The 27,019-nt window shown below is 63.9% G+C and overlaps 1 protein-coding gene across 7 annotated transcripts in view; it reads left to right on the forward strand.

Annotated features, from left to right (window-relative positions):
* The first annotated feature begins 256 nt into the window (after window positions 1–256).
* Window positions 257–27,019, forward strand: part of BAIAP2 (BAR/IMD domain containing adaptor protein 2) — a 49,995-nt gene continuing 23,232 nt past the window's right edge. For all 7 annotated transcript variants that reach the window (XM_090292953.1, XM_090292954.1, XM_090292958.1 and 4 more), the window contains exons 1-3: window positions 257–441; window positions 10,232–10,307; window positions 12,546–12,632. In XM_090292953.1, the coding sequence (XP_090149079.1) occupies window positions 388–441; window positions 10,232–10,307; window positions 12,546–12,632 (217 nt within the window). In that variant the 5' untranslated portion in view covers window positions 257–387. The remainder of the gene's footprint in view (window positions 442–10,231; window positions 10,308–12,545; window positions 12,633–27,019) is intronic.

Consider the following 27,019-nt stretch of genomic DNA (forward strand, 5'->3'; position numbering starts at 1 on the left):
GCGATCGACAGCGCCGCCGGCCAATCGCTGCCCGGAACCTCTCCCCTGTGCCCCTCCTTCTTCTCCCACCCCCTTTCCCCTCCCCGGAACCTGCCAATGGGAAGGAAAGCGCGGGGGCGGGGCCTGCCGGTTGCCTAGCAGCGGCGGGCTGGGCGGGGGCGGGCTGCTGGGGCGGCGGTCCGGGCGCGGCGGGGGCGGGCGCCGGGGGGCGGGCCCTGCGGAGGGCGGGGCCTGCGCACCAATAAAGGTGGCCGCCTGCGGGTCGCCGCGCTTCTGGTCGCGTTCCGCGTGTCTCCGGTCGGCTTTCTCGCTTCCTGCTGCCGCCTTCACCGCCGCCTCCGCCACCTGCGCCCCCGTTCCGGTTCGTGGTGCAGCCGGACCCGCACCATGTCGCTGTCGCGCTCGGAGGAGATGCACCGGCTGACGGAAAATGTCTATAAGGTGAGGCCCGCGCGCTCGGGCCCTACCTGGCGGCCCCGGGCCCTCAGGGGTCTCCCCGGCGCGGCCGCGGGGACCCGGCTCCGCCGGTCCCAGGTGCGCGCGGGCTCCCCCTTCTCGCCAGCCCACGCTGCCCCCGGGCGCCCTCCTCGCGCCCCGGCCGGAGTGGAGAGGGGAGCGGGCCCGGGGCGGGGGCGGCCGGGGTCCGGCGGCCGCGGTGGCCGTGGTGCCCGCGGCCGGCGCGGCAGCCCCTGCGGGCGCGGTTACGCAAGCCTCGGGGCACTTCTCCGCAACAGGCTTTCTCCCGCCACAAGTCCGTCCGGGCGCCGAGGGACGCGGCCCGGGTGGGGGTCGCAGGGCCGGGTCGGACGGGTGGACAGACCGCCCGCCGTCTTACGTAACCGCGGAGGGAGAAGCCCGACGGTGTGGGAGGCTGGCGCGCCTGCCGGCGCTCGGGTGTGCGTTAGGGCCGGGGTCGGGGTCAGGCGGAGAGAGAGAAAAAGGGTCCGAACCCGAGTCCGCCCTCGGAAGGGCCGGGGAGCCCCTGGGCAGCCCTCCCGCCGCGTGCGCCCGGGACGTCCGTTCCCAGGCCCTGGGGCTGCTGCGTCCCCGGCTTCCATTTCCTCGGCTCAGACCCCCGCCCCAGCTCACAGCCGCGGGCGGGCCGGCTCCTCCGACAAAGCGCAGCTTTATTTGGAAACTGTGTCCGAAGGTGAAGGGGCAGGCGCGCGGGACGGGGGTTGGGACTTAGAGGCGGGCGCTGGCTCATGGCCGCCGCGCGGGGCGGCAGCGCTGGCGGAGCAACAGTTCCTCACGGAGCTCGGCGGGCACGGCTCCGGGCCTGGGGGGGTCTTCGGGGGGCCCTGTGCTCTCAGCTCGAGCCAGAGGCCCGGCGGCCCGGCGGCCCAGCGCAGGAAAGGCTCCGGGGTGGCAGCCAGGCGCCTGGAGGGGTCCCGTTGGGGTGGGGGTGGGGGTGGGGGTGGGCGGGTCAGTCCCGAAGCCCCGTTCCGGCGGCTGGTGAACAGGCGTCGGGCCTCGGGCGGGGGGCTCCCTCGGGTGTCGCTAGAATCTGCTGTAGGCTCTGCTCTCCGGGGAGGAGGCTTATTCAGTTGTCAGTCACTAGGTCCCTTGCGACTTGCTCCTTACCGCAGGGGTGGGGGGACGCGCCTGGCAGAGGTTATTTTTCCTGCTTCTGCACTGAAACCGCGGAAAGGGAACTTTGGAGGGGAGAGTTCCGAGGGGCGCACGGCCTGGCTCTGCTGTGGGGAACCCCCACGGCCGTCCTGGGCGGGAGGCATGCCTGGGCTACGCGGTCGGGTGTGCGGTCACGGCCGAGCAGCTCTCGGCGGGGCCGTGATTTGTCTGCAGCCTGAAGCGAACTCTGTGGGCAGGACGGTGGCAGGAACCGGCAGGATAGGGTGTTCGGGGACTTGGAGCTCTTCCGGGAGCAGACTGAGGGCTGGGGACACACACTGGCCGGCAAGGCTGTGTCTCTGTCAAGCTGATTCACAGCTCCCGTCCCCAGTCCCGCTCTGCTCCGTGGGCGGGCTGGGTTTGCCTCTCCCACTGCCGGTCCGGTGCCTGCCCTGGTCTGGTCCCTTCCTGCTTTGTCGCTGGGGAGTGCGTGGTTCTTCGGCAGAGCCGGTACAGGTTGGGCAGCTTTCGCATGCTGGCCAGGCAGAAACCAGCCCACATGGAAGAACAGCCGGAGCCACGTGTGTGTGGCCCTGGGCCGGTCGGGCAGGTCCTCTGTTCTCACTGCTTGAGGTAGTGGCTTGCGGAAGAGTGGCCGGGATGTGGCTCTGCTCAGTGTCACCCCAGCTGTGGCCCAGCTGTTTGCTTTGGGCCGGCATCCCATCGCCCACAGTTCTGAGTGGCGTTTGCCTTGGCAGAGAAGGGCAGCGGGCGCTCATCCTTGGCCTTGCTGGTTGAACCATGAGAACACGGTGCAGAGTTGCATTCTTCTCCCTGGAAGGATCTGTAACACGGACGCCGCCCTGCCTTCCCAGTCTCCCCAAGAGCTGGCCCTGGGACCTTCCAGGAACAAGGTGCAGGCAGCAGCACTCCCTGGCAGCCCCAGGGGCACAGCCCTGGCTGAGTGACCCCATAACCTGCGAGGGAGGCTCTGGGTCTTTCCTGGGAATATGGTGCAGTGGGCCTCAGCCTGCCCTGGGGGTGTGGGGAGTGGGGGATGGCTCAAGGAGGGTGTCCTCACTCTGCAGCTTTGGTGGGGAAGCTGGCCCGGCCCTAGTGCAGCCCCTCATGAAGGTGGTGTGTGCCAGCAGGTGTCTGCAGCAGGATTCGGGCAGACTGGCCGCCTCTGGGACACCTGGTAAGAGCTGGTGCAAGGTGGGTGTAGGGCGCTGGCAGGAGGGGGCCCACCTGGGCAGGTGAGAGCCCACCCCTGGCTTTTCTGATCAAGGTCTGGCTGATCAACCCCCACCCGCTTCTCCAGGAGGGGCCTCCAAGTCAAGTCCTCTGCTGCTGGCCTCAGCCCCCCTCCACCCTCGCCCATGCCCAGGCAGTCACATTTAACTGTTGGTGGCCACTAGAAGCCTGGCGCTGGAGTGGACAGAGCTCAGCGGAGGTCCTGGGTGGCAGGGGCGAAGTGGAGTCTCCGATAGGCACTTCCTTGGCAATGCAGATGCCTGCTGGGCAGGACAGACCCAGTGCCTGCTTTGCGAAGGAGACACAGTCACAGCCCTCTGGCCGGTTCTGCGTGTGGACGGGAGCCTGTGCTTGTGCACGCGCACATGTGTGTCAGTGCATGTGTGTGCTTGCTCGTGCGCACAAGAACTGGTAGTGTGCGTGCATGTACATGTATATGCACAAGCGGTGTTTGTGTGAGTACACGTTTGCACACTAACGGATAGTGTGCATGTAGGCATCAGTACACGTGTGTGTAGAAGCGGTCCTCGTGTGTGAGTGCATGCTTATGTGTGCATGACCACGTGAGTGTACGTGTGCACATGAGTGCATTGTGTGGTGCTTTGTTTCTGAGGTTCTTCCAGGGGTGCCCACTGGGGGAGCGTCTTCCAGTACGGGTGGGGCTGTGTCCCTGCGTGGGCTGTCCTCACGTCCCTTCCCTCACGGGTGCTGCAGGTCACCTCCCTCCCCAGCGCCCAGGCTTCAGCATGGGGCGCTCTCCCAACACCCCCAGAGTAGCTGGGTCAGTGAAGGGCCGCCTCTCTGCCACACTGACGTCTGAGCTCCTGGGCACAGGTCACGACCCAGAGAGCAATGGCCCCGCGGAACTGGGCTCTGGCTGCAGGCTCACGTGCAGGCGGCTCTGGGCCCTGAGCGGGGCGGGTGGCCTTGCCTGGAGCACGTGTGTCTGCTGCGGGCTTGGCTCCTGTGGCAGACCTGTGTGCGCATCAGGCCCCAGGCTGGGACAGCGTCCTGCGCCGGCTCAGGGCTCGTGGGGACATGCGGGCAGCGTGGGCAGTCGCCGCACTGTTGTGGCCGCTGCATTCGGGGCTGAAGCTCCTCGAGAGCCGACCCAGTTCCCCCTGTCCCGACCCCTCCCCAGGCTGGCGGGGAGCTCGGGGCCCTGCTGGCACTCCCCCATCCCCCGCCTGTAGGTCGGGGAGCCCAGCAGCATTATTGTAGGACCAGGTGGGAGGCAGGTGAGGCTGGCCTTGCCACTCACTCATCCCCACTCAGCACCCTATGAAGAGAGAGTGCTTGGAGTGGGGGGGGCACTGAGTCCTGTCCTAGGAGGTGATTTTGGAAACTTTGGAGGGCGGGCAGGGGCTCTGCAGTGGGATGGCCCAAGGGCAGCGCACGGCCTCCAGGCCACAAGTTGTCCACTGCGCCTGCTGTCAGCCCTCCATCTTGTCCTCCGGAGCCTCCGCCTGCCGTGGAAGTCCTGCCGGGTCCTCGCGTGCTTGTGTGGCAGGCCGGGAGGAGTCCCCCGTCTCACGGGGCGTCGCTGCCCCTGCGGCTGCACAGCGGCCCGTGGGTCAGGCACCTGCAGGCTCCCCTGCCAGCTGCAGCGACCTTCCTGCGCCTGCGGCAGCCAGTCCCCACATCCTGGGCTGTTCACGCCCCGAGGGCCCTGCCACACTCGGGGGCAGCATGCTTGAACTGTCTGGGTGCCTGCCATCAGACCCCATGTCCCTCGAGATGCCGGGACCCAGCGGCCCCTGGGAGGAAGCACGGCTGCCAGTCAGAGCAGTGCGCCCCTTATTGCTGGTGGTGTTTTTTATGTACTTACAGAACAGTTCTCGTGGGCTCCCGTGCCGGGTCTCCCAGGCAGGTATCGGGTGCACGTGAATAAAAGGGTTGGGTGTTTCTGGAATTCCTCTGCGTTCAGAATCTGGTTCTTCTGAGCTTTGCCCTGCTCACCGGTGCCAGGGCCCAGGGCCCCCACCCCCCGCCAGGTGTGCAGCGGGCAGGCTCCTGAGCACCTCAGGGGTTTCTCTCAAGCCCCTGGGCGCCCGTTCTGCCGTCTGTCTCTGGCACCTTCCTGTTTCTCGATCAGAGGAGGGTTTCTGATGACAGCCAGGAGCCTGACTCCTTAGTTGCTGAGGGGTCTGTGGATGTAATGCCCAGCAGGCGACAGTCACCCAGAGGACCTGTGTGCTGACGACACACACACAGGGGTCATGGCATGCCTGGGATTGTACGGGTGTCTGTGCTGGGACAGGAATAGATGTGTTAACGTTGGAGTGGGGGAGGGTGTGCCCCCGCCCCTGGAGCTAGAATTCCATCCAGAGCAGCCTGGGTGGAGTGGCCTTGCTGCCTCCAGCCAGGGTGTGGCAGAGACAGAAGTGTCATTGCCCAGATGACATGGACCTGGGCCCCTCCACACTGGTTGCCCCCTGTGCCCACGTGGGGCCATTCCAGCCCCCTCTGCTCTGGGCAGCATTCTGCAAGAAGAGACCTTGCCCACACCGCCATCGATTTCCTCCTGTCCCCTCGTGCAGAAGCAGGTCCTTCGCAGTCCAGGGACCCATGGAGCTCAATCCGTGGCCTGTCCTGCCTCTGGGAATCTAGGGCCTTGCTGGTCTGGACGTACCTTTCCACCAGCGGCTTTGGTCAAGCCTGCAGCAGGGGTCCCCAGTGCAGGCTTCTGCCAAGGCTCCACCTGAGGGGTGGGCGGGCAGTGAAGGTGCTGTCTGGACCTGGTGGTCCCACGCCCTCTCACTCTGGCTCTGTGCCGGGGGCAGAACGTCAGCCGGGGCCAGCTGTGCTGTGCAGTGTGCTGGTCAGCGTGAATCGTTGTGGCCAGCCTTCGGTGCTTTGCTTGGGCACAGCGCAGTGCATGGCGTCGTTTAAACCAGCTCCGTGCGGGGCCCTGGGGGTCCCAGTGGGAGGGGAGCAGCCCATCCCGCGGCTGAGCAGGGTGGGCGCCAGGCAGACTGAGCTTGGCCTCTGGCTTCCAGACCTACTGCTTCTCCCAAGGGTCCTCCCAGCGTTGGGCAAGTGCTTTGGCTTCAGTGCGACCATGTTCTCGTTGGTGGGTGAGCGGGACGGAGTGCTCCCTGGGTGGGGTGGCTGCGGCGGTTCGCTGTGCGAATGGAGGGCTCTTTGGGACCCGGCGGTCGGGGGCAGACGGAGGGAGGCCCAGGCTGAGGCTCCGCTGCTGATCTGCGTGTCCTGTGGGCGGGCCTGCCACCCCCAGTGCTTCCTGCTGCAGCGGGAGCCCAGCCCGCGAAACTCAGCAGAGCCGCATGGCCTTGGAATGTTCCAGCCAGCTGGTCAAGCAGCAGCCAGCACTGGCTTCGCTGTCAGGGATGAGAACGGGACTGTGGTCGGGTCTCTGCTCACAGGGAGGAATGGCCCAGGGCCCTGGCCAGCTCAGGCCACTGGGCAGGCGCTCAGACCAGACAATGCAGCAGCGGGCACTTGAGTTTGAGACCGAGGTGCGGCCCCTCCTCTCTGCATTCCCAAGGGGTCGTCCTGCTCAGGGTGTCTCCTCTCGAAGGGGCACCTAGTTATCTCCTCTTGACAGGACAACCCTGTAGGACCCCCTTTCCAAAAGAATCACCTTTTAAAGTGCTAGGTTTAGGTCTTTAACGCATGAAAACTTAGGGGACAAGTTCAAACCCCCAACACCCAGGGCCGTCACCCCACCACCACAAGTGGGGGCTCTGGGTGCTGGCTGTCAAGTAGCAATGAGTGTCTGTTCCCAGGCTGCTGGTCTCTTGGGCCCGGAGGCGTCCCCTCCGGCTCCAGCCCAACGGCAGTCCTGGGTTAGTCCTGCCCACCTGCTGCAGCCAGGGCCCCTGCACATGCTGGCGCCAGAGCCTGAATGGGACACGCACATCCCTGGGGCGGGCCCGACTGACTGCCGAGCACAGGACAGGCAGGACATGCCTCTCGGACAGGAAGGAAGTGGCCGGCCCAGCGGGGCTGTGTTTGGAGCCTGCCACTGGCGGCTTCTGGACTGATGGGTTTGTCCGGTTCCCGTGGGGGCGGCTTACAGTGGGGCAGGCCCCGCCCAGCACGAGCAGAGCCGGCAGGGGCTTCCCTGCCCCCAGGGCCTCTCTGCCGGAGGCGGCAGGCCCTGAGAAGAAGCTGGGGGTGGCGTGCGGGGGCCCAGGTTCCAGGAGCTGGGGGTGGTCGTGACCCCTGAAGGAGGAGTGGGGCTGGGGGCCGGGCAGCTCGGGTGGCCCCACTCTCACGTGGGCCCGTGTCTGTGTCTGTCCCCTGAGGGACAGCCCTTGAGCCACCACTGGACAAGTTGGCCAAATTCTGTGTCTTGTCCTGATGTCACTCAGCCCGAGACCCGGGCCATCCCCTCCCCTGGGGCCTCCTGGGCCCCAGAGCAGGGCCAGCAGTCATAGGAAGGGGTCCCCCACTTCAGCTCTTCCTGATGGGCAGCCGCTGTGCCCCTGGTGCCACTCAGGGCACCATGGCAGAGACATGACTTGTCACTTTAACACCAGAACTTCCTGGGAAGTCGAGGAGGCAGAGACCACAGCCCTTCACGAGTGACCCTGGGCCCCTGGAGCAGCGTTGAGGCCTTGGCTACCTCGAGACCCCTCCTACCGCACCTGGGCGTGGGGACCCCAGCCCTCCTGCCCTGGAGCAGTCCAGGGGTCCGGCTTCTGTGCCGATCCCACTGCAAACGTGTTTTTCCTGCTTGGCCTCCATGCATGTGCGGGGCCTGGCCCTCGTCCCTGCTGGAGTGCCAGGGTTGCAGGGTTCTTGTGGCCCAAGAGGACTTGTGATCTGGGGGGAGCTATGGCCCATGGGGAGGGGAGCCTGCTGCTGTTGAAGTGTTGCCAGCTCACTTGGTTTGTCCCTGACTCCAACCAGATGAAACCCGCTCAAGATCTGCCTCCTCCAGGCAGCCCTCCCAGCACCCACTGAACTCCTTGAGTTGGTTTCATTCCTTTAAGAAGGGTCCCCAGGACAGACATTTCAGGTTTTAGAGAAGGACAGACTACTCTCTCTGCCCAGAGCCCCAGCCAGTGGTGCTCATTGTTGGGGGGACTGCAGTCAGCAGGCCCCCTTGGAGGAAGGCCACCCCCTCCTAGCAGTGTCTAGACGGTGGCACCATGGGGTGCATGGACTGCCTGTCCCAAGGCTTCCTCTGCCCAGTCACAACAAGGGGGAGGTGGTCGGGGGCAATGGGGCACCAGGGCCCTTGGAGGCTGGGAGTCGTGACCTCATTGGGTGGCCTGGGCAGCTGCTGGACTGCTTCCTGCTGTCGCTCAGGATGTCTGCAGGGCTCAGAGGGTGAGCCTGGGGGGGGGCCTCTTCTCCCAAACGGCACCAGGGGTGGGATGACGGCACTGCTCAGGGACTGGTGGGGGCGCTGCGGCCCTGGGGTCAGTGCACCGGGTCCCGTGAGTGCTGGCCTGAGCCCTCACCCCCCAGCACAGCGTCTCAGATGTGCGCCTGTCACCACAGCGAGAAAGATGCTGAAGCTGTGCACACATGCAACACACGAGCACACACACGCACATGTGCACACGCATCAGAACACCAGTGCTGGGACTGCCCCCTCCCCCAGGCCTGTGCCTTGCTCTGCCCTTGCCCACTTAGACAGACGTAGCCCTGGCTGGGCGCTCCCCAGGGCTCAGAGCCCTGGACTCTCACCTGCTGGTTTTGTGACATTCCTACCCTAAGTCCCCACTCCTTAGATATGACATGTCCTGACCCTGGGTTCCCCACTGCAGTGTCTGGTCCCCAAACCAGTGACCTGCATCCTGCCCTGCCAGCCATGTCCTATCTGCCCCACATCATGGTCCATCATATTCAGGGCACGTGGACAGTCCCTTCCAGCTCCGCAGCAGCCTCTTTATCCTGAGCAGCCCCGGCAGGCAGGTCCCCCCACACCGGCTGGGCCCCTGGCCACAGTGTGGGCCCGCAGCCAGAGGGGTCCTGAGATGTAGCCGGACAATCTGGTTCTGCGGCGCAGGGGCTCTGGCCCATTACTGCGCCGCCCCCTGCCCCCTGCCCTGCTCAGGCTGCACACCGTGGCACTGTCCCCATGGTGCGCTCAGTGGGTGGCACCTAGCTAGTCCTGACCCCGCTCCTGCCACGACTTCCCACTCCCCACACAGGCTCAGGCCGTGCTTTGCCACCACAGCTGGGAGCTCCTTTCCCCGCCTCCAGGCAAGCTGTCCGCCCGTGGGAAGGGGACTTTTCCTTGTGGTCACTGCTGCATCTCCGTGGTCCTGACTTCCGGTGATCATGCAGCAGGTACATACAGGAGCGGAGGCCCACCTGCCCTGCAGACTCAGCCGCAGGTTCCCTTCCTGGCCCCCACGTGGTGTGGAGCTTGGTGGGGACCCCTTCAGCAAGCCTGGGGCCTGGCCTGGATGTGAGTAGGCGGCAGCTCAGATGGGGGTCCTCACCCCCTGGCCATGGGTTTTGGTGCCTCTGCTGATGCTCCTGGATGCGCTCAGGGTGGGTGGGTGGAGGCACGTGCCGGGTGGCGGCTTTTCTGGAGGCAGGCACTGCCACACTTTCCGGTGTCCGCAGTTGGCTGCACTGCCTCAGCACAAGCAGCAGGGGCCGGGGCCAGGGCGGAGTGTGGGCCCTCCTTGGTCTGCCGCGGGAGCTGGCGGTTTCCCCTCCCGGTGTCTGTCCTCTGTCATCCTCAGGAGAGATTGGACAGGTGTCGTCCGTGACAAGGGCCCCAAAGACAGGGCGTAGCCAAGACAGTTTTTGGAAGCCCCTCCTGCATCTCGCTGGCGGGGCTGGCTGTCTCAGCCAGCGCAGATTCCCCCGGAGAACACGCGTTTGGCTCTGGCTGTGTGAGCCTGTTTTCATGCCTTATAATTAAAACATTTGTTTGGCCTTTGAGTGAAAATCTAATTTCTTCAGTCTAAGAACTGCTGATATTGGCACCGGGACTTCAGTCCGTCGGGCAGGCGGGTCCGGAGCCTGGCGGGCTGTTCATAGCGTGGCACTTGCGAGTCAGGCTGTGGGGCGCTAGTCGGGGCTGCCGGGTGGTAATTGACCTGTTGAGTGAAGACTTCGGGGGCGGGGGCTGCCGGGCACTGAGCAGCTGCGTGTGGCCGGCAAGAGGGCCTCCTCGGCTGACTCAGCCCTGCCAGACGGGGCCGGCCCTCAGCAGCCACGCATCTGAGCACCACCACGTGCCACGCACTGTCCCACCCCCTGCGGTATCTGCTCGTGTGGGCCACAGTGGGTTCTAGTCTCCTCCTTGTCCCCATTGTACGATTCAGAAAGGTTATTTACCAAGGGCGTTCAAGGGCACAGCTGGGCTTGGACTCAGAGAGCCAGGCCGTGGCCCCTGGGGGACACATGCCCTGCGCTCGCTCTCAGGGTCGGTCCCCAGGTCACTGACACACTCTCTGCTCTCTCCCAGACCATCATGGAGCAGTTCAATCCCAGCCTGCGGAACTTCATCGCCATGGGGAAGAACTATGAGAAGGCCCTGGCAGGTGAGGCGTGGGGCTCAGTGCGGTGGGTGGGTGGACGGTGTGCTGGCCTCTGCGCCCATGGTCACGGGGAGGCCACGGCCTCGCCTCACCCTCACCCTGCAGCTGTGACAAGAGCCTGGAGTCTGGCACCTCAAGGCAGGCAGGTGTGACGTCTGTCTGGGAGCAAGAGGATCAGAGCTCACATGAAGCACTTGGGGCTTTCCGGGGGGGTTCCGAGCACCTCCCTGGCGAGGGAGCTGTCTGCAGCTCACAGGGTGCTGGCTGGGGGTTGGGGGTGGTGCGGGCGCCAGGCCAGCACCATGTCTGGGCAGCGACTGCTGGCCCCCATACCCTTGAGGTGAGCAAAGCCACCACCACCCCTACCTGGCAGGGAGGCACCTGAGCCACCAGACAGTGTCCCAGCTTCTACGGCAGCTTGGGACCCCCATATCCCTTGGGGGCTTTGTTGGTGGGTATTAGGCTAGAGGTGACAGGAGAGGCCAGAGCTGTCATCTCTTAGTCACCTGGGGACACAGCAGCTGGCAGAGCCATTCTGTCCCTGGGCAGTGGCCTTCTTGCTGGTGTCTGGGTAGGGGTGGCTGGCCATGTCTGGGGCAGAGAGCGCTTGCTGTCATGGCCCTGTTATATCAGGTGGCCCTGCACCCCGCTCTCCACCATGACCCTGGTCCTCCCTCCTAGGGGACCACCGCGGCAGGGTGACCCCTTTGAGCAGCCGAGTGCACAAACTGCCCAAGTGCGGGGCAGTGGCACCCTCTGTCGCCACGGTGCAGGCCTATGGCCTGGACACCCAGCCCTGGCTGCCCCGGGCCCTCCCAGCAGCTCCTGCCCTGTGGTCCTGAGGTCCCCAGGGGCCCGCAAGGCCTAGGAAACAAGGCGGCACCCCCACTCCGACACAGGTTCTGTCCCCTCAGAATCATTAGGAGCGACTGTCCTTCTTTGAACTGAGACCCCGCCTGTGGGTTTAATGCCAGTGGCAGACCCCGGGCTGTGGGGGAGGCCTCTGTCCCCACCGGGAGTTGATGGCAGAGTCCTTGCCTGCCAGCCACACTGGCTTCCGAGTCGGGTCCCCTCCCCCCACAGCCGACCTGCACCTGTCTGCTTGGTGAGCGGGGCTGGGCCGGGATGGCCTGGCGGTGAGGCCCGGCCTGGGCCCGGGACCGCAGGGGCCGCCGCCTTCTCCAGCGCGCTCCGCCCTGGAACGAGGCCGGTCTCACCTCCCGGCTGGGCCTGGTCCTCCGTGTGCACACGGGGCTGGGGGGGCAGTGCCAGGGCGTCTAGACTGGTGGTGGCTTCCTTGTTTGAGGGCCACCATTGCAGGGCCCCTCTCAGCCCCAGGGGTCTCTGGAGCAGCGTAACCCCGTTCCCAGGCGCACTGCGTCCTGGTCAAGGCCAAGGCCTGCCTTCTCCTGCCTTCCAGGCCTTCCCTCCCCCACTTGGGTCCCCTGAGGCTCTCCGGGGGGCTGTGTGTGGAAAAGCGCAGGTCCCCTACTGCCTGTTTTCCGGGACCCTACCAGTGCATGGAACCCAGTGGGCCCCGTCCCCGCCGTCACCTCGGCTGCACTGGGCCTCTGCGGGGCCGTGCTGGTGCCAAGTTTGCCCTTTTCCCGTTGGTTTGAGGGAGCCCCTCCCCCCGCAGCAGACACAGCAGCCCGCCAGGCCCTGAGCCGCACGCTCCCGCGTGTGCCAGTGGAAAACCGCCTCCCTGCCACTTGGTCGGGTGCCCAGTGCGAGCCTCTCGCCGGGCTCTGGAGAAAACGCACTAGAATTGTGCTGGCAGCGGCCCCCTCTCAGCCGCAGGCATCCAGGGTCTGGGGAAGGTCACCGTAGTCTCCTTGGTGACCTGAGCTTTCCAAGCCCCAGGAGAACACCCCGGCCCGCCCCCGCCACCTGCACTGGTGACTCCAGCGGGTCTGAGCTGCAGGTTCCGCTCCCGGACCAGGGACAGAGCTCTCCCCAGGTGTGTCTCCCGAGTGGCACTGGTCCCCCCCCGCACTCCCCTCCGAGCACGCCAGGGGCCTGGCTGGGAGCGGCTCCCTTGCTTGGACTCAGTGGCTCTGCACCTGGACGCACGCATGCTGTGTTCTCCTGGGAACGGGAGCTCTCAGGTGGGGACGAAAGAGGTGTCAGGTTGAGCAGGGACCGAAGCCCGTCGTGTCCCGGACGGCCTGGCCGTGCTGGGGCCCCGTGCTGCGGGTCTGCTCCATCCCAGAGGGTGCTAACCCCCCCCTCCTCCCCCAGGTGTGACCTACGCTGCCAAAGGCTATTTCGACGCCCTGGTGAAGATGGGCGAGCTGGCCAGCGAGAGCCAGGGCTCCAAGGAACTGGGTAAGACCCCTGATGTCATCGGGGCGCTGGCGGGTCTGCGGCCCCACCCTGTGCTGGGCCTCGCTTTGAGGCAGGTTCAGGTTTTCCTGTGAAGCGAGGGAAGGGTCTGTCCAAGGACAGCACCCGCAGGGCCAGGGAGGCTGTGGGGGGCTCACGTGTGCTCCGCCCTGAGAGGGCCCTGGTGGGGGGGCGGGGGCAGAGCTGGAACAGCTGACGGGGGACCCTAACGACACGGGAAGGGGTTGTGGATGTAACAGTGAGTGACCGGGACGCAGACCGCAGGCCGTTGGGGCTGGGTCTCTAATGACACCCATGGGCAGGCACGTTCCGGAACACGTGGCAAAAGAGCCCGCCATCGCAGAACACAGGCCCCAGGGACAGTTAGTGTTTCTTATGCTTTCTCTACATTTTGCAAAGTTTCCGCTATGAGCTTATGTTGCTTTTATAATCAGGGTGCATGGCGTGAAACCAGAAAGGTCACCAAGTGGAGGGCTCAGCTGCGGCCCAGGTTTGGGGGCAGCCTTTCCAGCCTCCCTCCTTCCGTCGCGGTGGCTTCAGGCAGAGGCCTGTGACGCAGCTGTCCAGACCCGCTCCCACGCTTCTTACCCCGTCCTGCTCTGAAGTCACGTCTATCCCCGTGGGCTTCGACGTGGCCTCTGCCACTCTCTGGTTTCCTCTGTGGGGACGCAGAGGCCCCGCACTGTTCCCGCAGGCCTGCCAGGCATGTGCTGTGTGCCCTGTGGCTTCTGGCCTGGTGCAGCCATGGCAGCGGCCAGGTGTTTTGAGACCTGCTGTGTGGGACCAGCCTGGGCGGGGCGGGAGGCCAGGGACGGGGGACCTTGTGGGACCGTGGCCTGGCTCCGCGCTCAGGGGTGGTGGGCCTGGGGGGTCTGCTGCTCCCGATCCTTGCCTGGGGAGGCCCCGTGAGAATGTGGAGGGGCCGAGAGGCACAGTGACCGGGCCTGCGGCTCAGCATTGGCGCGGATGCAGGTCTGGGCTCCTTCCTGATAAGCAGGCCGCGGACCAGCTGGCTCCAGGCTCGGAAGCCACACGCGGGCCCCACCCGATGCCTGGGCCTCCCAGCGGCCACTCCTGCAGCCGCAGTCTGGGCCCTGTCCCCTGGGAAGGAGTTGGCTGTGTGGGTGAGCCCAGGTGTGTTCACGCACGGCCAGTGGCTGTGGAAGGGGCCCGTGCTCATCGGGGCTCATCACATGCTGGTCGTGGAAGCTGTGTGCTAGAACCCAGTCCTCCCCACCACCAGAGCGGCCAGAGCCTGCCCTCGGGAAAACCGGGTGCCCGTGTGCCCCACAGTTCCTGCTGGCATGTCCGGAATGGCTTTGAGATTCCAGAACTTCCTGTTGGCAGCGTCCATTGGGGTTGTTGCTACAACAGGCCCGGCGGACAGGATGTCAGCCCTGTGCCTAGTGTCCGCGCGGGGCAGGGACAGACGGCAGGGTGGGTGGGCGCTGAGGGAGGTGTCCCTTCACTACTCTGGGACTCGCTGGGGCTGCAGTGTGCGGTGGGTTTGAAGTCCCTCCTGGGCTTATTTGGAGTGCAGGGTCCACCACCAAACAGCAGTCCCACCATGTGCACCTGCGGAGGGGCCTGCAGACGCCGTCCGGAGGGGTCCCTATTCCCTCTACTCAGAGCACTCTGACACCAAGTGTGGGCGTTTCCCACAACATCTGGCCCCAGCTGGTGCCCCAGTCAGTTCAGGCTGACACGGTACCCCGAAGGTTGAGGGCTCCACCCCACACCACTGCCCGCGCTACAGGGGCCCGTCCAGAGGAGTGGGTCCCCGTTTCCCCGTTCTGTCCTTTTAGCTGCAGATCAGGGTTCCCATGACCTCTTCCCCAGGTTCGATCAATTGCCAGCATGGCTTCCAGAACGGAGGGGGCGCTCACCTGGGTTCGCTAGTTTGTCATAAAGGACACTGGGCGAGGTCTGGAAGTTTCTTCCCTTTGGAGGCGGGACCTGCTGCTCTCTGAGCCCCAAGGTTTAGGGATGTGGGGGGGGCTCCCTCCCCTAGGCATGACCCGTTGTTTACTCCATGTCCAGCCCCATGGTCTGGGGCGGGGCTGAAAGCTCCAGCTTGTAATCCCGCTTGGTCTCTCTGGTGACCAGCCCAGTCCAGGAGCGTCTCAGAGTCCTTGGCAGAACAAAAGACGCCTGTCACACAGGACATTCCACTCCAAGGACCGGGGAGCCCCCTGTCAGGACCCAGGGGTAGAGCCTCGCAAATCCTGCCTCTCATGTCACAGCAGCCCAGCTGCGGGAGCCGGACTGTCCTGCTAGCAGTGACGCTGAGACGCAGCTCCCACGCCGCCCAGCTCCCCGTGAGAGCCTGCCGCTGGTCGTTTCCAGCACGCTCCTGGAGCTGTGCGCTATCTCCGCCGTCCCCTTGCAGAAGGCTCTGCATCCCAGAGGAAGCCGTCCCCACGAGCTGCTGCTGTCCTTGGACTGGCCTGCTCAGCAGTATGCCCTGTGGTGGCCTTGGCGCCGGCTTTGCATGGCGTGTGCACGTGTGTCGATGCCGCGTTCCTCTGTGTGGCTCAGTCACCCGCTGTGTGGACCCCACTGTCAGCCCAGCAGGGGCCGGGCACATGGGTGGTTGCCACGCTGGCGCTGCCGGGAGCCGTCGGTCTGTGTGGATGCGTCCTCACGCACGCCTGGGGCGCCCACTCGGGATTTGAAGTTTCATGGAAGCACACAGATCCCGGGTCTGAAAGTAAGTTGGCCCCAGGGTCCCCTCCACACCCGCCGACCCCAGGGCCTGGATCCCCTCTGCACCCACCGTCCCAGAGGCCCCTGCTCAGCAGCAGCGACCTTCCGCTCTGCGCCGCAGGCTTTCTTGCTCTTTGCTTCCAGGTGTCTGAAAGGGCAGGTTCATTACCTTTCTCCTTTTTAATTTTGTATATTGTCTAATGCATTCTTCTTTTTCTAAGTATAGTTTATTGATTATGTTGTTACAGTAGTTCCAATTTTTTCCCCCTTTTCCCCCCTCCGCCCAGTACCCCCCTTCCCTCCAGCAATCCCACCCACTTAGTTCATGTCCATGGGTCATGCATGTAAGTTCTTTGGCTTCACCCTTACCTATATTGTTCTTAACATCCCCCTGTCTATTTTGTACCAACCGATTATGCTGCTTAATCCCTGCACCATTTCCCCATTTCTCCCCCTCCCCTCTCCCAGCTGATAACCCTCCAAATGATCCCCATACCTATGATTCTGTTCATGTTCTGGTTTGCTTAGTTGGATTTTGTTTTTATTTTTTTTAGATTCAGTTGTTGATAGTTGAGAGTTTGTTGTCATTTTAATGTTCATAGTTTTTATCTTCTTTTTCTTAAGTAAGTCCCTTTGACATTTCGTATAATAATGGCTTGGTGATGATGAACTCCTTTAGCTTCACCTTGTCTGGGAAGCACTTCATCTGCCCTTCCATTCTAAGTGATAGCTTTGCTGGGTAGAGTAATCTTGGTTGTAGGTCCTTACTTTTCATCACCTTGGATACTTCTTGCCAGTCCCTTCTTGCCTGCAAAGTGTCTTTTGAGAAATCAGCTGATGGTCTTATAGGCATCCCTTTATAGGTAACTCTCTGCTTTTCTCTTGCTGCTTTTAAGATCCTCTCTTTATCTTGAACCTTTGGCATTTTAATTATGATGTGTCTTGGTGTGGTCCTCTTTGGGTCTAGCTTGTTTGGGACTCTCTGTGCTTCCCACACTATTTCCTTTGTCAAATTTGGTGAGTTTTCCTTTATTATTCTTTCACATAAGCTTTCAATTTCTTGCTCTTCCTCTTCTCCTTCTGGCACCCCTATGGTTTGGATGTTGGCACGTTTAAAGTTGTCCCAGAGGTTCCCAAGCCTCTCCTCATTTTTTTTCAATCCTTCCTTCCTCATTCTGCACTGGTTGACTGTTTTTTTCTTCCTTATGTTCCAAATCATTGATCTGAACTCCGGTTTCCTTCCCTTCACCATTGGTTTTGTGTGGATTTTCCTTCGTTTCACTTAGTATAGCCTTCACTTCTTCCCTTATGCATTGGCCAGACTCAAGCATATCTGTCGAGCCTGTGAGCATCTTTATCACCAGTGTTTTGAACTCTTCATCTGTTAGGTTATCTGTCTCCTCGTCGCTTAGTTCTCCCACTGGAACCTTGATCTGTTCCCTCTTTTGGGCCATACTTCTCTGTCTCCTCATTCTGACAGGCTCCTGTGTGTGTTTGCCTCTGTGTCCCAGGCAGAGCTGTCACACCTGTTACGTTGTAAGGGGCTGAGTCTCAGGGATTCGTCAGTACAGGGCAACCTGTTTCACCACCTTGTGGTGCTGTATGTGGAAGAGGAGTCTGAGAGGGAACAATGCTGTTTGCCCAGCACTCGCCCCTTTTCCAGGCACTTTTCCCACTTCCCGTATGTGACTGGCGCCCTTCTAGCTGCTGCCCCGGCCATTGTTCCCAGAGTGGGTGAGTGCGGACGTTCTAGGACCGTGGGGCCCTTTAAACAAGCAGACTCAGGTGAGAGAGCGGCAGTTTCTGCCTCCGTCCCAACCCCACTGGTCTGCACAGGCAGAAGCAATGAGGCTTGATTCTCCCCGGCGCTGGAACCGTGAGCTACGTGGTCCGGTGAGGAGCTGGGAACACTTCCCAGGTGTCCCTCTGGACTTTTTAAAACATGCGACTGTGCACCACAGCTCGTCCTCTCTGCCCCGGCTCCGCCCCTCCTACCTGCCTGGATGAGCATTTCTTCTTTATGTCTTTGTTTGTTGGACTCCCATGCAGTTTGACTTTCTGGAAGTTCTGGTTGTCTCTAGTTCTGAGGTAGTTGTGTTCCTTCTTCACTGTGGAGAGAGATGCGGCGCGTCTGTCTGGGTCTCCGTCTCGGTGGGAAGTGAGCCTCTAATGCATTCTTATTACAGAGATTCGGGTTTAGCACCTTTATGCTGCTCCCTTGCCGCACCCAGTGTAACAATCACCACTTTTGCTTAACTTGCTGCGCAGTTAATCCCAGAGCGCCACGAGGTCAGGCGGCGCTGGCCCATGTGCACCGACGCTGCTTCAGTGAGTGCTACGCCCTTCCAGGCCAGTCGGGGGTCCGCGGACCAGTGGGCGGCAGGGTCATCACACCATTCCCCATGGCGAACCTGGTGCCCGCGGGGCTAGGGATCCCCTGGGAGGGGGGAGGTGCCTGCAGCCTGTTCCCCGCAGATCCTCAGGGACAGATAAGTTTTGGGGACTCGGTGGGTACATGCGGACTTCTGATTGTGCAAGGTCAGTGTTCCCACCCCCGTGTTGTTCACGGGTCAGCGGTTCAGTGTTTTTATGATGATGGCAGGAGTCCTTGTCACACGGAATGCTCAGTGGACTGTGGCTTCAGTGTCATTGTGGGAAGCCTGTCTTGCGGGGACAGCTTGATGAGCTTGACACGTGTGCCCATCCCCCCAAGTTCTGGGCCCCGAGAGACCCTCCTGCGCTCTTGCTCCCGTGCCCCAGGCCAGGCGCCACAGTGTGCGCTCTGCATGGGGATTAGTATGCGTTCGCCTGCGTTTATGTAAGCGATGTCACGCTTGCGCACGGTGCTCTGACCGCGTTCAGCTGCGTGATTGTACCGGAAGTGGCCCAGCTGTCTGGTGTGGCCGTCTGCCAGCCTTGGGGCTGTGTGTCCCTGTCTGAGCTCCCCTCCCCCAGGCCACTCGGACCCCCACCCCCTTCTGGGGCCCATGCTGGTTCCCGAGTGAGCCTGAGCCTCGGACATTCGCCCACGGGCTGTCCCATGTGGCAGGGGCCTGTGTCTGCGGGTGTCTGTTACATTTAAAAAGGACATGTGTCCCCGACTGCAGGCGCAGGCAGCCTTGAGTAATGTCCCCTCCTATCAGCACGCGAAAAAGATGCGCCTCTTACTCCCAGGATGGGGCTCCCGCATCTCTGTACTGTTTTAGTTGCGTGGCGGCGGGCCGTGTGACCGCGTGTGTGAGCCACACATCGTGGGGACGCTGCTCCCTGACGAGCTGAGCCTCAGCGTGTGGTGACCATCCTAACCCTCATGACCCATCCTAGTCTGTTCTGTCCCTCCCCGAGTGTGGCTCCTCCTGGGACAGCAGGCCTTCCCCTGGGATGGGAGCGAGAAGCGACATCCCTGCTGCCAGCGGACAGGCCCTCCCGGAGTGGCCCTGGGGCTGTGGCGGGGGAGGTGGGGCTCTGCTCTGGGGCGCTCAGCTCACACTGACCTGCCCAGGCTGGCGTGGGGCCCTTCAGCCCCGAGGTTGTTCTCAGACTCCGTCCCCACACCCAGCAGAGGGGTCACCCGCCCTCTCGCTGCAGATGCCCCGCTGGTTCCTCCGGCAGTGGCTCCTGGTGGCTGTGGGGTCAAGGACCCTGGCCACGCCTGCCCTCCTGTCTCTGATGCCTCCCCTCCCGTCCTTTGGGTTCATACTTCCTTTCCCGTCCAGGGTGGAAGCTCACACAGAGGTGGCTGCTGCTCTGTTCCCTGTGAGGATGGCCCTGAGGGTGATGGAGTCACGCTGGCCCTGGTCTGACGGCTGCACAGACTGGCCCCTCACCCCGCTTCCTGCAGAGCCCCATCCTCCCCCGCACTAGCCAGACGTGTGCTGTTCCGAGGGGGCCCACGTCCCGCAGTAGAGAGACTCCAGTGTGCAGCTCCCTGTGGAGGTCAAAGGCAGTTGTCTGAGCGTGAGCGGCGGCCGGGCTGCCCCGGCCCCTCTCCTGCGGTGCAGCGGGTGGTGCTCTGCCTTTGGTCCCGTTGGCCTCTGAGCTGTAGGCCGCAGAGAGGGGCCGCTCTCATCTTCTCTGGCTTTCTTCCCGCCGTGCACAGCCTCCGCGGCCCACTGTGACAGGCAGGCTGCTTAGCCAGGAGTGCCGGCCTGCCTGCGTCCCCAGTTCCGGAACCTTCCGTGGCCCTGCTGATCCCTTACCGACTGCCGCCAGCACCCGAGCCCAGTCTCAGACCTGCTCCCTCATGTCTGTGTTGAGGCCTGTCTGCCCGGGGCCGCCTCCACCCCTGCGGGCTCATGACGGAGCGGGCTGCCTCTGATCTGGGTGCCGGTGGCTTTTCCGAATCCCATTCTGCGGGCCCCGGCTCCAGCCCATCCCTGCTCTGTGCAGACATGTGCCTGCCCACGGCCAGGTGCAGGGTGGCGACCACAGCGCTGGGGACCCGGGTCCGCGTGCATGGTCTCCGCGGGGGCCTGGCCTGGAGGCCGTAGGGAGGAGGGTGGCAGGCATGTGTCCCTGCCTCTCCCATCCTCCTGACCACAGGCAGTAAGAAATGTCACCAGCCTGATGGGGGCACAGGGCAGAGGATCTTTCCGAAACGTTCCAACACGGACTCAGGGGTCAGGAGTGCGGTCCCATTCTCTTTGCCATCAAGGAGGGCAGTGTGCCAGGCTTGGCAGGAGCTGTCCATGCACAGCTGCATGTCGGCATCGGTCCCCGTCCTGGGTGCAGGTGGCAGTGGCCATGCCACCACCCCACCCCACCCCACCCCTGCTCTCCCGCTGCTGTAAGCTGCGAAATTGTGGATGTCGTAATTCAGGCGAAGGCAAAAGAAACAGTGAGAAGAACTCCGGTGCTTGTCACCACCCAGGCTCAGAGCAGGGCACACTGCTCTCTGTGCCCTGGGCGTCCCGGACGTCTGCGCGGGGTGCGGGGCCCGTGGGACTGAGAGCCCATGTGTCCCCTCTCAGCCCGCTGCCCGGCCACTGGACGGCGGGCCTGGGCCTGGCTCACGGTCTGTGCGGTGCTTGCTGGTGTTTTCCTCGGCGTTAGCTCTGGGGATGCCCCGCTCCGAGGGCGTCCTCCCGGGACACCACGCTGGTTCTGTGCGTGGCAGAACACTGAACTGCCATCCACGATGCCCCAGGCTGCTGCACGCCTGGGCACGTCCCGCCTGCAGCCAGGGCTGCGTGCGGACTGGGATGCGGGGAGGGGCTGGGCTGCTGGTCCACCGTGTGACCCAGGGCACGTGACCTGGGCGCTTGTGCTGGAATCACGTGTGCAGGAAGAGGGTCGTGCTGCCTGCCGTTTGGCCCTGCCTGGCTTTGCAGGAAGGCTAAGGTTACACAGCCTTCTGGAATGTTCTAGGCTTTTCAGGAAGGCGGCACTGTCGTAGTGAGCAGGGCACTGCCTTCCCTGAACCCTCTGTCTCATCCACTCGTGGCTGAGCCTCAGCCATGTCGTCTTACCCGTCGGCAGGGCTGCGGGCCAGCGGCTGAGAGGCTGTGTTCAGCCCTGGCCACGTCCCGAGGCCTCTGCTGCGCGCTCTGCCTTTGAGGAGGCCACGTGTTTGTGACCCGGGCACGTCTCTGCTTGCAGGGCCGCTGGGCGCTCCATGCTGGGCTTGGCCGCAGGCTGGGGTGCTCGCTGGCAGGAGGCGGCTCCCCTGAACCTGAAACTGGCCTGGGCTTGGCCGCTGAGTCACCAGATGAAGGTGTGGCCTGGACACCCCCTGGCATTTGGCCGCCATCCACAGGTGGTTACCGAGGAACATGCCGGCCTGTGGGACGGTGCCTCCTCTCGTCCCTGCACCCTCAAGAGGCACAGGCGCTGTCCCTGTGTGGTGTCACTGACATGCGGGCTGGCACACGGGGGGACACGCTTGCCAGGTGACCCTGGGCTTTAGCGCTGTCACTGTGATATGCACTTGGACCCACGCAGAAGGAGCTGTATTGATTTTGCTCCCCTGAGGGACCCGACTCAGCCTCATGTCCCCCGACCCTGAGGTCCCATAACGGCCATGGGCCTCGGTGGCAGACAGTGTCCCCGTGGGTGGCCTGGAGCAGGAAGGATTCCTTGGCTGCAACCTACTTTTTCTTTGCCTTCCAGCTAAAACACCATGCCCTTCCCTGCTGTTCATCTGCCCCCAGTACAGGACACAGAGGAGAGGTACCCCTCAGACAACCGCCAGAAGTGGCTGGTGCAGAAGTGGTCCCCCAGAACCCCAGGAGTAGAGACCACACTGTCCTGGCCGTCCTTGGGTCATGTCCATCTGCCAGGCTTGACACAGACAGCCTTCTGCAGAATCTCTGTCCTCCCGCTTAGCTTCATGTGGGCACTGAATAGGTCGCAGCCAGCGCAGGGCAGTGGGGACAGGCTCGTCCGTCCCGGCTGTGTTCACTCGGCCTACGTGGCAGCTGAGGAGCTGAGCACAGGACGGGGCCGGGGGCTGGGGGGCCTGGAGAGGGCCGCCCCACTGTGCCTGCCCCGACGAGCGCTTTGTGTGCGGGGGGGTTAACAGACACCTTAATCGGATCAGCTGTGTTCTTGCGGTGGCACTGGTGGCATCAGGAGCCAAGGCTCAGTCTGTCTGCCTGTCCCTAGGCATCTGGGGGCTGCTCAGGGGTAAGCATGTTGGTGGGGAACCGCGATGTGTGGCCAGTTTTGTCCTGAGGACGGGCTGGTGACAGCAGGCCTCTGCCTGGTGCCAGGGAAGAACCATCAGCCCTGGACCTGACCTGAGCCCTTTCCTTCCTGCTGGTGACAGGGCCGCCTGGGGTCTGTGAGGACCTGGCCCAGGTCACCGCTGTCAGCCTGCTCTTTCTGGGAGGGAACGGGGACTGTGCCCAGTCCTGGTGCACAGCGGGAGGCTTGGGCAGCCTGAGGTGATCCCGAGATCCTAACACGCTCCAGGGGGTTGCTGACGCTGGTCTCGGACCTGACCCGGAGCAGGCAGGGTGGAGGCTCTGGGCAGAAAGGAATGGGAAGCAGCCAGCTGAATGGGGATGGGCTGTGGCTGGACGTTCCTCTCCCTCATCCCTGAAGCCCTGGCCACCAGGCACCGCACAGCACAGGGGCCTTTGCAGTCCCGTTCTGCTTCAGAGGAGCACATGGGTGAGCGTCGCTGTCTGCTGTCATCGCCATGGCAACGCAGCCATCCATTCCTCCTGGTCCCCCTACCCGCCCCCATCTCTACCCCCTTCCATTGGTTGCTATTTTGGTAGGTGGGAGAAGACCCCTAGTTATTCTCCCGGGGAGGAGAAGCCAGCATCCGAGAGGACAGCGGCTTGGGAGTGGACCCTGGAGGGGCCCCTCGCGCTGACTCCATGTCCCAGGCCAGTGCCGCGCCCCTGCAGGCCCCCGGCTGCCTGTCTCTTGCACCCAGAGCTCTAACTTCCTGCCTGCTCAGCCCATGCTGATCAGCTCTCAGAGGTGCTTTTCCACTCAGGAAAGCGCCAGAGTGCCCGGGCATCACGGGTGTCTGCTTCAGAGGTGATGCACTTCTGCCAAGTCTCAGCCACTGGCTCTCAGCTTAGAGTCCTTCTTCCCCCGCAGGGAACAGGTGCTCCGGCCCCTCCTGGAAAGAGGGTTTGGCATGCTGGGTGGCCGCCAGTGACCAGGAGGAAGGGCGTGGCCACTCAGCAGCGACGGCCCCCGCTAGACTCCAGGGTCACAGAAGGCAGGTCAGGCCCTCCTCAGTGTCCCCAGCGCCACCAGGGCTGCTGAGGACTCCTCCACACATGGCCCTGCCTAGGAGGAGGAACGCCAGGACCTCTGCCCGCCCTAGCACGGCACACGCACGCGACACCGGTCTCATGTCCGCAAAGTCCCGGCTGCGCTGGGCTCAGTCCCGCCTCTCCCAGGCTGGTGGTGGGCGCCCAGGGTCAGGGCTCTGGCAGGCTTGCAGCTGCCGTGTCCTCCCTGCGGTCCTCGCCTGCCCCCAGGCCCACGAGGCGGCACCGTGCTGGTGTGGCATGGGCCCTGGCACCCGGGCCGCACAGGGGCAGAGGGGTTGGAGGCTGGGCCGTGGTGCTTACTGCTAAGTTCCAAGCAGTTTCGCAAAAACGTGTGCACGCGTGGCTGTATATGTCTTAGTGAAGGAGCAAACGTGGCAGAGCTGGGCATCCAGGGGACTGGTGAATGGGCATTCGCGGCATTGTTCCGGCAACTTTGCTGCAGGCTGGCAGGCTGTGCCGGGAGACGGTGCCCAAGAGCAGGGTGGGTTTTGCAAAGCCGTGACTCAGCCCTGTGATCCCCAGGGCCTTTGACGGGCCCCTCCGGGTGTGGCAGTGAGCTGGCCTCAGACCCACCCACAGGGCCTCCGTGCCAGCACTCGGTCCCGGGGCATCGCCTGGTGCCCGAGCGGGAGGCGGGCCTGCGCCTGCGCCGGTCTGGGGCTCAGAGCAGCGATGGAAAGTGTGAGCGCAAGCCCTGGCCACGAGCTGGCCGCCGCCGCCGCCGCCCGCAGTTCCTAGTCCCCGCGCTTTAAAGTCTCATCCCTGCGACGAGCCCTAGTCTCTGGGATCTTTCATCTTTTCCAAAGAGCTGGTTCAGAGGAACGTTCAAAGGTTTCCCAGTTCTGAGAGGTCACCGTGGTGACCCTGCGTGTCTGAACAGGTGCAAAGCGATTGAGGACGCCCCGCCGTCCCGCAGTCGGCTCCGGGCGGGCTGCACGCTCCATGCTGCGCTTGGGAAGTCCTGGGAGCCCTGCGAGGGGGGACGGGCCCCGCTCTGGGGTCCCTGTCGCAGCAGGCGCTGCCCGCGCTGTGGCCCTGGCCCCCTGGGAGCCCCAGCACGAGCAGCTCTGCGTCCTCGCCTCTCGAGGACTCTCCTGTGAGTTCCAGTCCTGCTCGCGTCCTCCCTGGAATGGGGTCTCCCTCACGGCGTTTCCTTTTCTGCTGCAGAACCACTGTGCCGGGATGGGGGGTCTCTCATTTCTGCCGACTTCTCCTGGCTGGCACCTCGGGCCCCAGGTGCTAGCCAGCCCTGGCCTCCTCGTGGGCCCTTGTGCTGGCACCGCGGCTCTCGCCAGGGTCTGTGCACATTTTTGAGGGTGTGTGGGGAATTTTTCTGTAGCAGTCGGTGGTAAAAGAGAATGAGGAGCAGAAGGGGCAGCCCTGGGGTCCTCTCTCACTCACGATCCCCTCAAGGCTTGGCAGAAGCCAGCTCCTGCTGGGGGCCCAGCCCAGGCAGAGCCCCCCGTCCCCAGGACAGCTGCCCTCTCAGCTGCTCAGCTCTGGTTGGGGGAGGCCGGCTGCTCACGGGGCCCCATTCTTCGCGTGTGCAGCTTCAGGGGCAGTATCCCTGCTCACCTGCCTGGGGGCATCAGAGCCCGCCTGGAGCAGGGAGGGGCCGTGGTGACGTCGCCATGCCAGCCACGCGAGTCAGCCTGTGTCCAGCAACCACTTCCCGCGCATCCCACTCACCACAGCGCACCGCGCAGGGGGGTGGGCACGAGCGGGTCCTGCATGTCCGTATCCGTGTGCATGCTTGTGCGTGTGCGTGCGTCTGGGCAGGTGTGTGTGTGCGTACCTCCCTCTGTGTTCGTTTGTGCCTGCGTGTGCGTGTGCACATGTGTGCTGACTGTCCTGCCCCTGCTTTTCTGATGGAGGCTCGAGGCTATGTTTGAGGCTGCTGAGACCCCGTGGCAGGGAGGGGCGCTCCCAGCTGGTGACTCTGCAGGACAGTGACTCACCACTGACCTGGCTGCGTGACCCACGGGGTGAATGCAGGGTGGGGAGGTGAAGAGGGCATGACGCCGTTTTCAGATACTGTGGTTTTGACCTGGTTTGTCCCGCGTGTGCCCTTCTCTCCTGTCCCTGCTGCAGATGGCCTTCCCCCTGGCCCACTCCCAACCCTGCACCGCGGCCCAGCCACCAGGCCCCAGGGTTTGCTGACTCACCCAGTGTTTCAAGGGTTGCCCCCCCCCCATGCCCGATGTCCGCCGCCCGCTCTGTGATGTGCTCTGGATCCCTGGTCGTCTCGGCGGGTGGCGGCTCCTGGCTCTGGGTCCCCCGGCACACCCGCCCTGGCAAGGCTGGCTCTGAGCCGCTGCTTGAAAGCCGGTTTTTCAAGTTCAGGACTCAGCAGTGTTGGGAACGCGGGGCCATGGTGGCCGCCCGGACACAGGATTGGGAGAAGTGTCCTCTTTCCGGGTGGGTGGGTCTGCGAGGTGCCCACCTCCGGCTGTCCTTGGAGTGCAGAGGGGCGGAGAGGGTCCCGGAGCCCAAGACGGGCACGGCTCCCGCTGACGCTCTGGCTCTGAGGACCTCCACCAGCCCTATCCTGGGACCGGGGAGAAGTGATGTTACCACGGTGGCTGAGGTGCCCCACACTCCTCGGGGAGCCTGGCTTAGGGGCACAGCCTCGTCCCTGTCGCGGGTGACCATCCCCTGCAGCGGCTTGGTGACCCTGCGGCGCTCCAGGAGTGCCGGGTGGCTTATGCTCGCTCAAGTCCCCACCCCGCACGTTTCGGGCGTGTGTGCCCGCGGCAGCTACCCCTGACACGCGGTGTGAACGCTCGCCGGGGGCTGCAGGCGGCTCCCAGGGCGCGGCTGCCCGTGTCCGCACGTTGGTGCGGGGCCTCGTGCGCGCTGTCGGCGTCAGGACATCCTTTCCTCGGGGACCTGCTGCTCGTCGGTCCCGTGTTTCCTCACGTTCCCCGGAACTCGTCACCTGCAGCCTTTTAAGGAAATGGACGCTTTCACTGGGATCTTGGCATGAACTTGTAATTCTGGGACCTAAAGGGTATGGCTGAGGGTGTGTGTGCTGACCCCGCGGGGGACTTTGCCGTCCCTGTGTGGCGGTCTTACAGATGTGTCACCCCTCATGAGGGCCTTTGGGTCCCAGGCCAGTGGGCAAGGCAGCACGTGGGAGCCGAGTGGGTCCTGCCATTCTTGGCCTCGGTTTCACCAAGTCCCAGAGCCCGCCGTCCCCAGCTAGGAGGTGGACCCAGGGCCCTGACACAGGAGACCCTCAGCACAGGGTCACAGGTCACAGACCAAGCTGCAGGTGGCGTCCTGACTGAAGCTGTGGCTGCCACCCTGGGGCCTTCACAGAACTCAGGGAGAGGCAGGGGGTGCCTGCGGCGGCCCTTCACGGCGCTGTCGGGTTCTCGCGTCCGGAGGTCTGAGCCGGGCGCCTGGGATTCCTGTGCGCCGTCCTCACGGTGGGTCAGATCAGCGGCACTGCAAGGCCGCGGGCACCGCCTGGGAGCCTCGGTCCCCAGCTGGGGTCCCTCCTTACGGGGTCTGGGCAGGGCAGGGCAAGCTGACAGCATCCCGGCTTCATCTTGTGGGCTGTCCTGGGCCAGCCCCCGTTCTCTTTGTCCCCGTGGCCTCTTTTCAGCAAGGACAGGACCAGGCTGCTTCATGCCTCCCCTGGGCCCACCCTCCCTGCCACCATGAGTCAGGGGCTCAGGATGGGGAGGGGTGGGGGCAGAAGCTGAGTAAGGCCGGCGTCCTGTGCCGCTGGGGCAGGTCAGTCTCAACGCAGTCCCTCAGCGTGTGGCTGACCACACGCAGTTACGGCTCCATCCCAGCCCCAGGGAACCACGGCAGGGACGGGGCCTGGTCCCGGCTGCCGGGTGGTCCGAGCTCCTGGGAAGGCTGCTCGTCCCCTTTCTCCGCTCCGTCAGCAGACGTGTGTGTGTGTGACGTGGAGCC

This window comes from Furipterus horrens, unplaced genomic scaffold (genome assembly GCF_987537825.1).
Source record: "Furipterus horrens unplaced genomic scaffold, mFurHor1.1.pri manual_scaffold_11, whole genome shotgun sequence".
NCBI lineage: Eukaryota > Metazoa > Chordata > Mammalia > Chiroptera > Furipteridae > Furipterus > Furipterus horrens.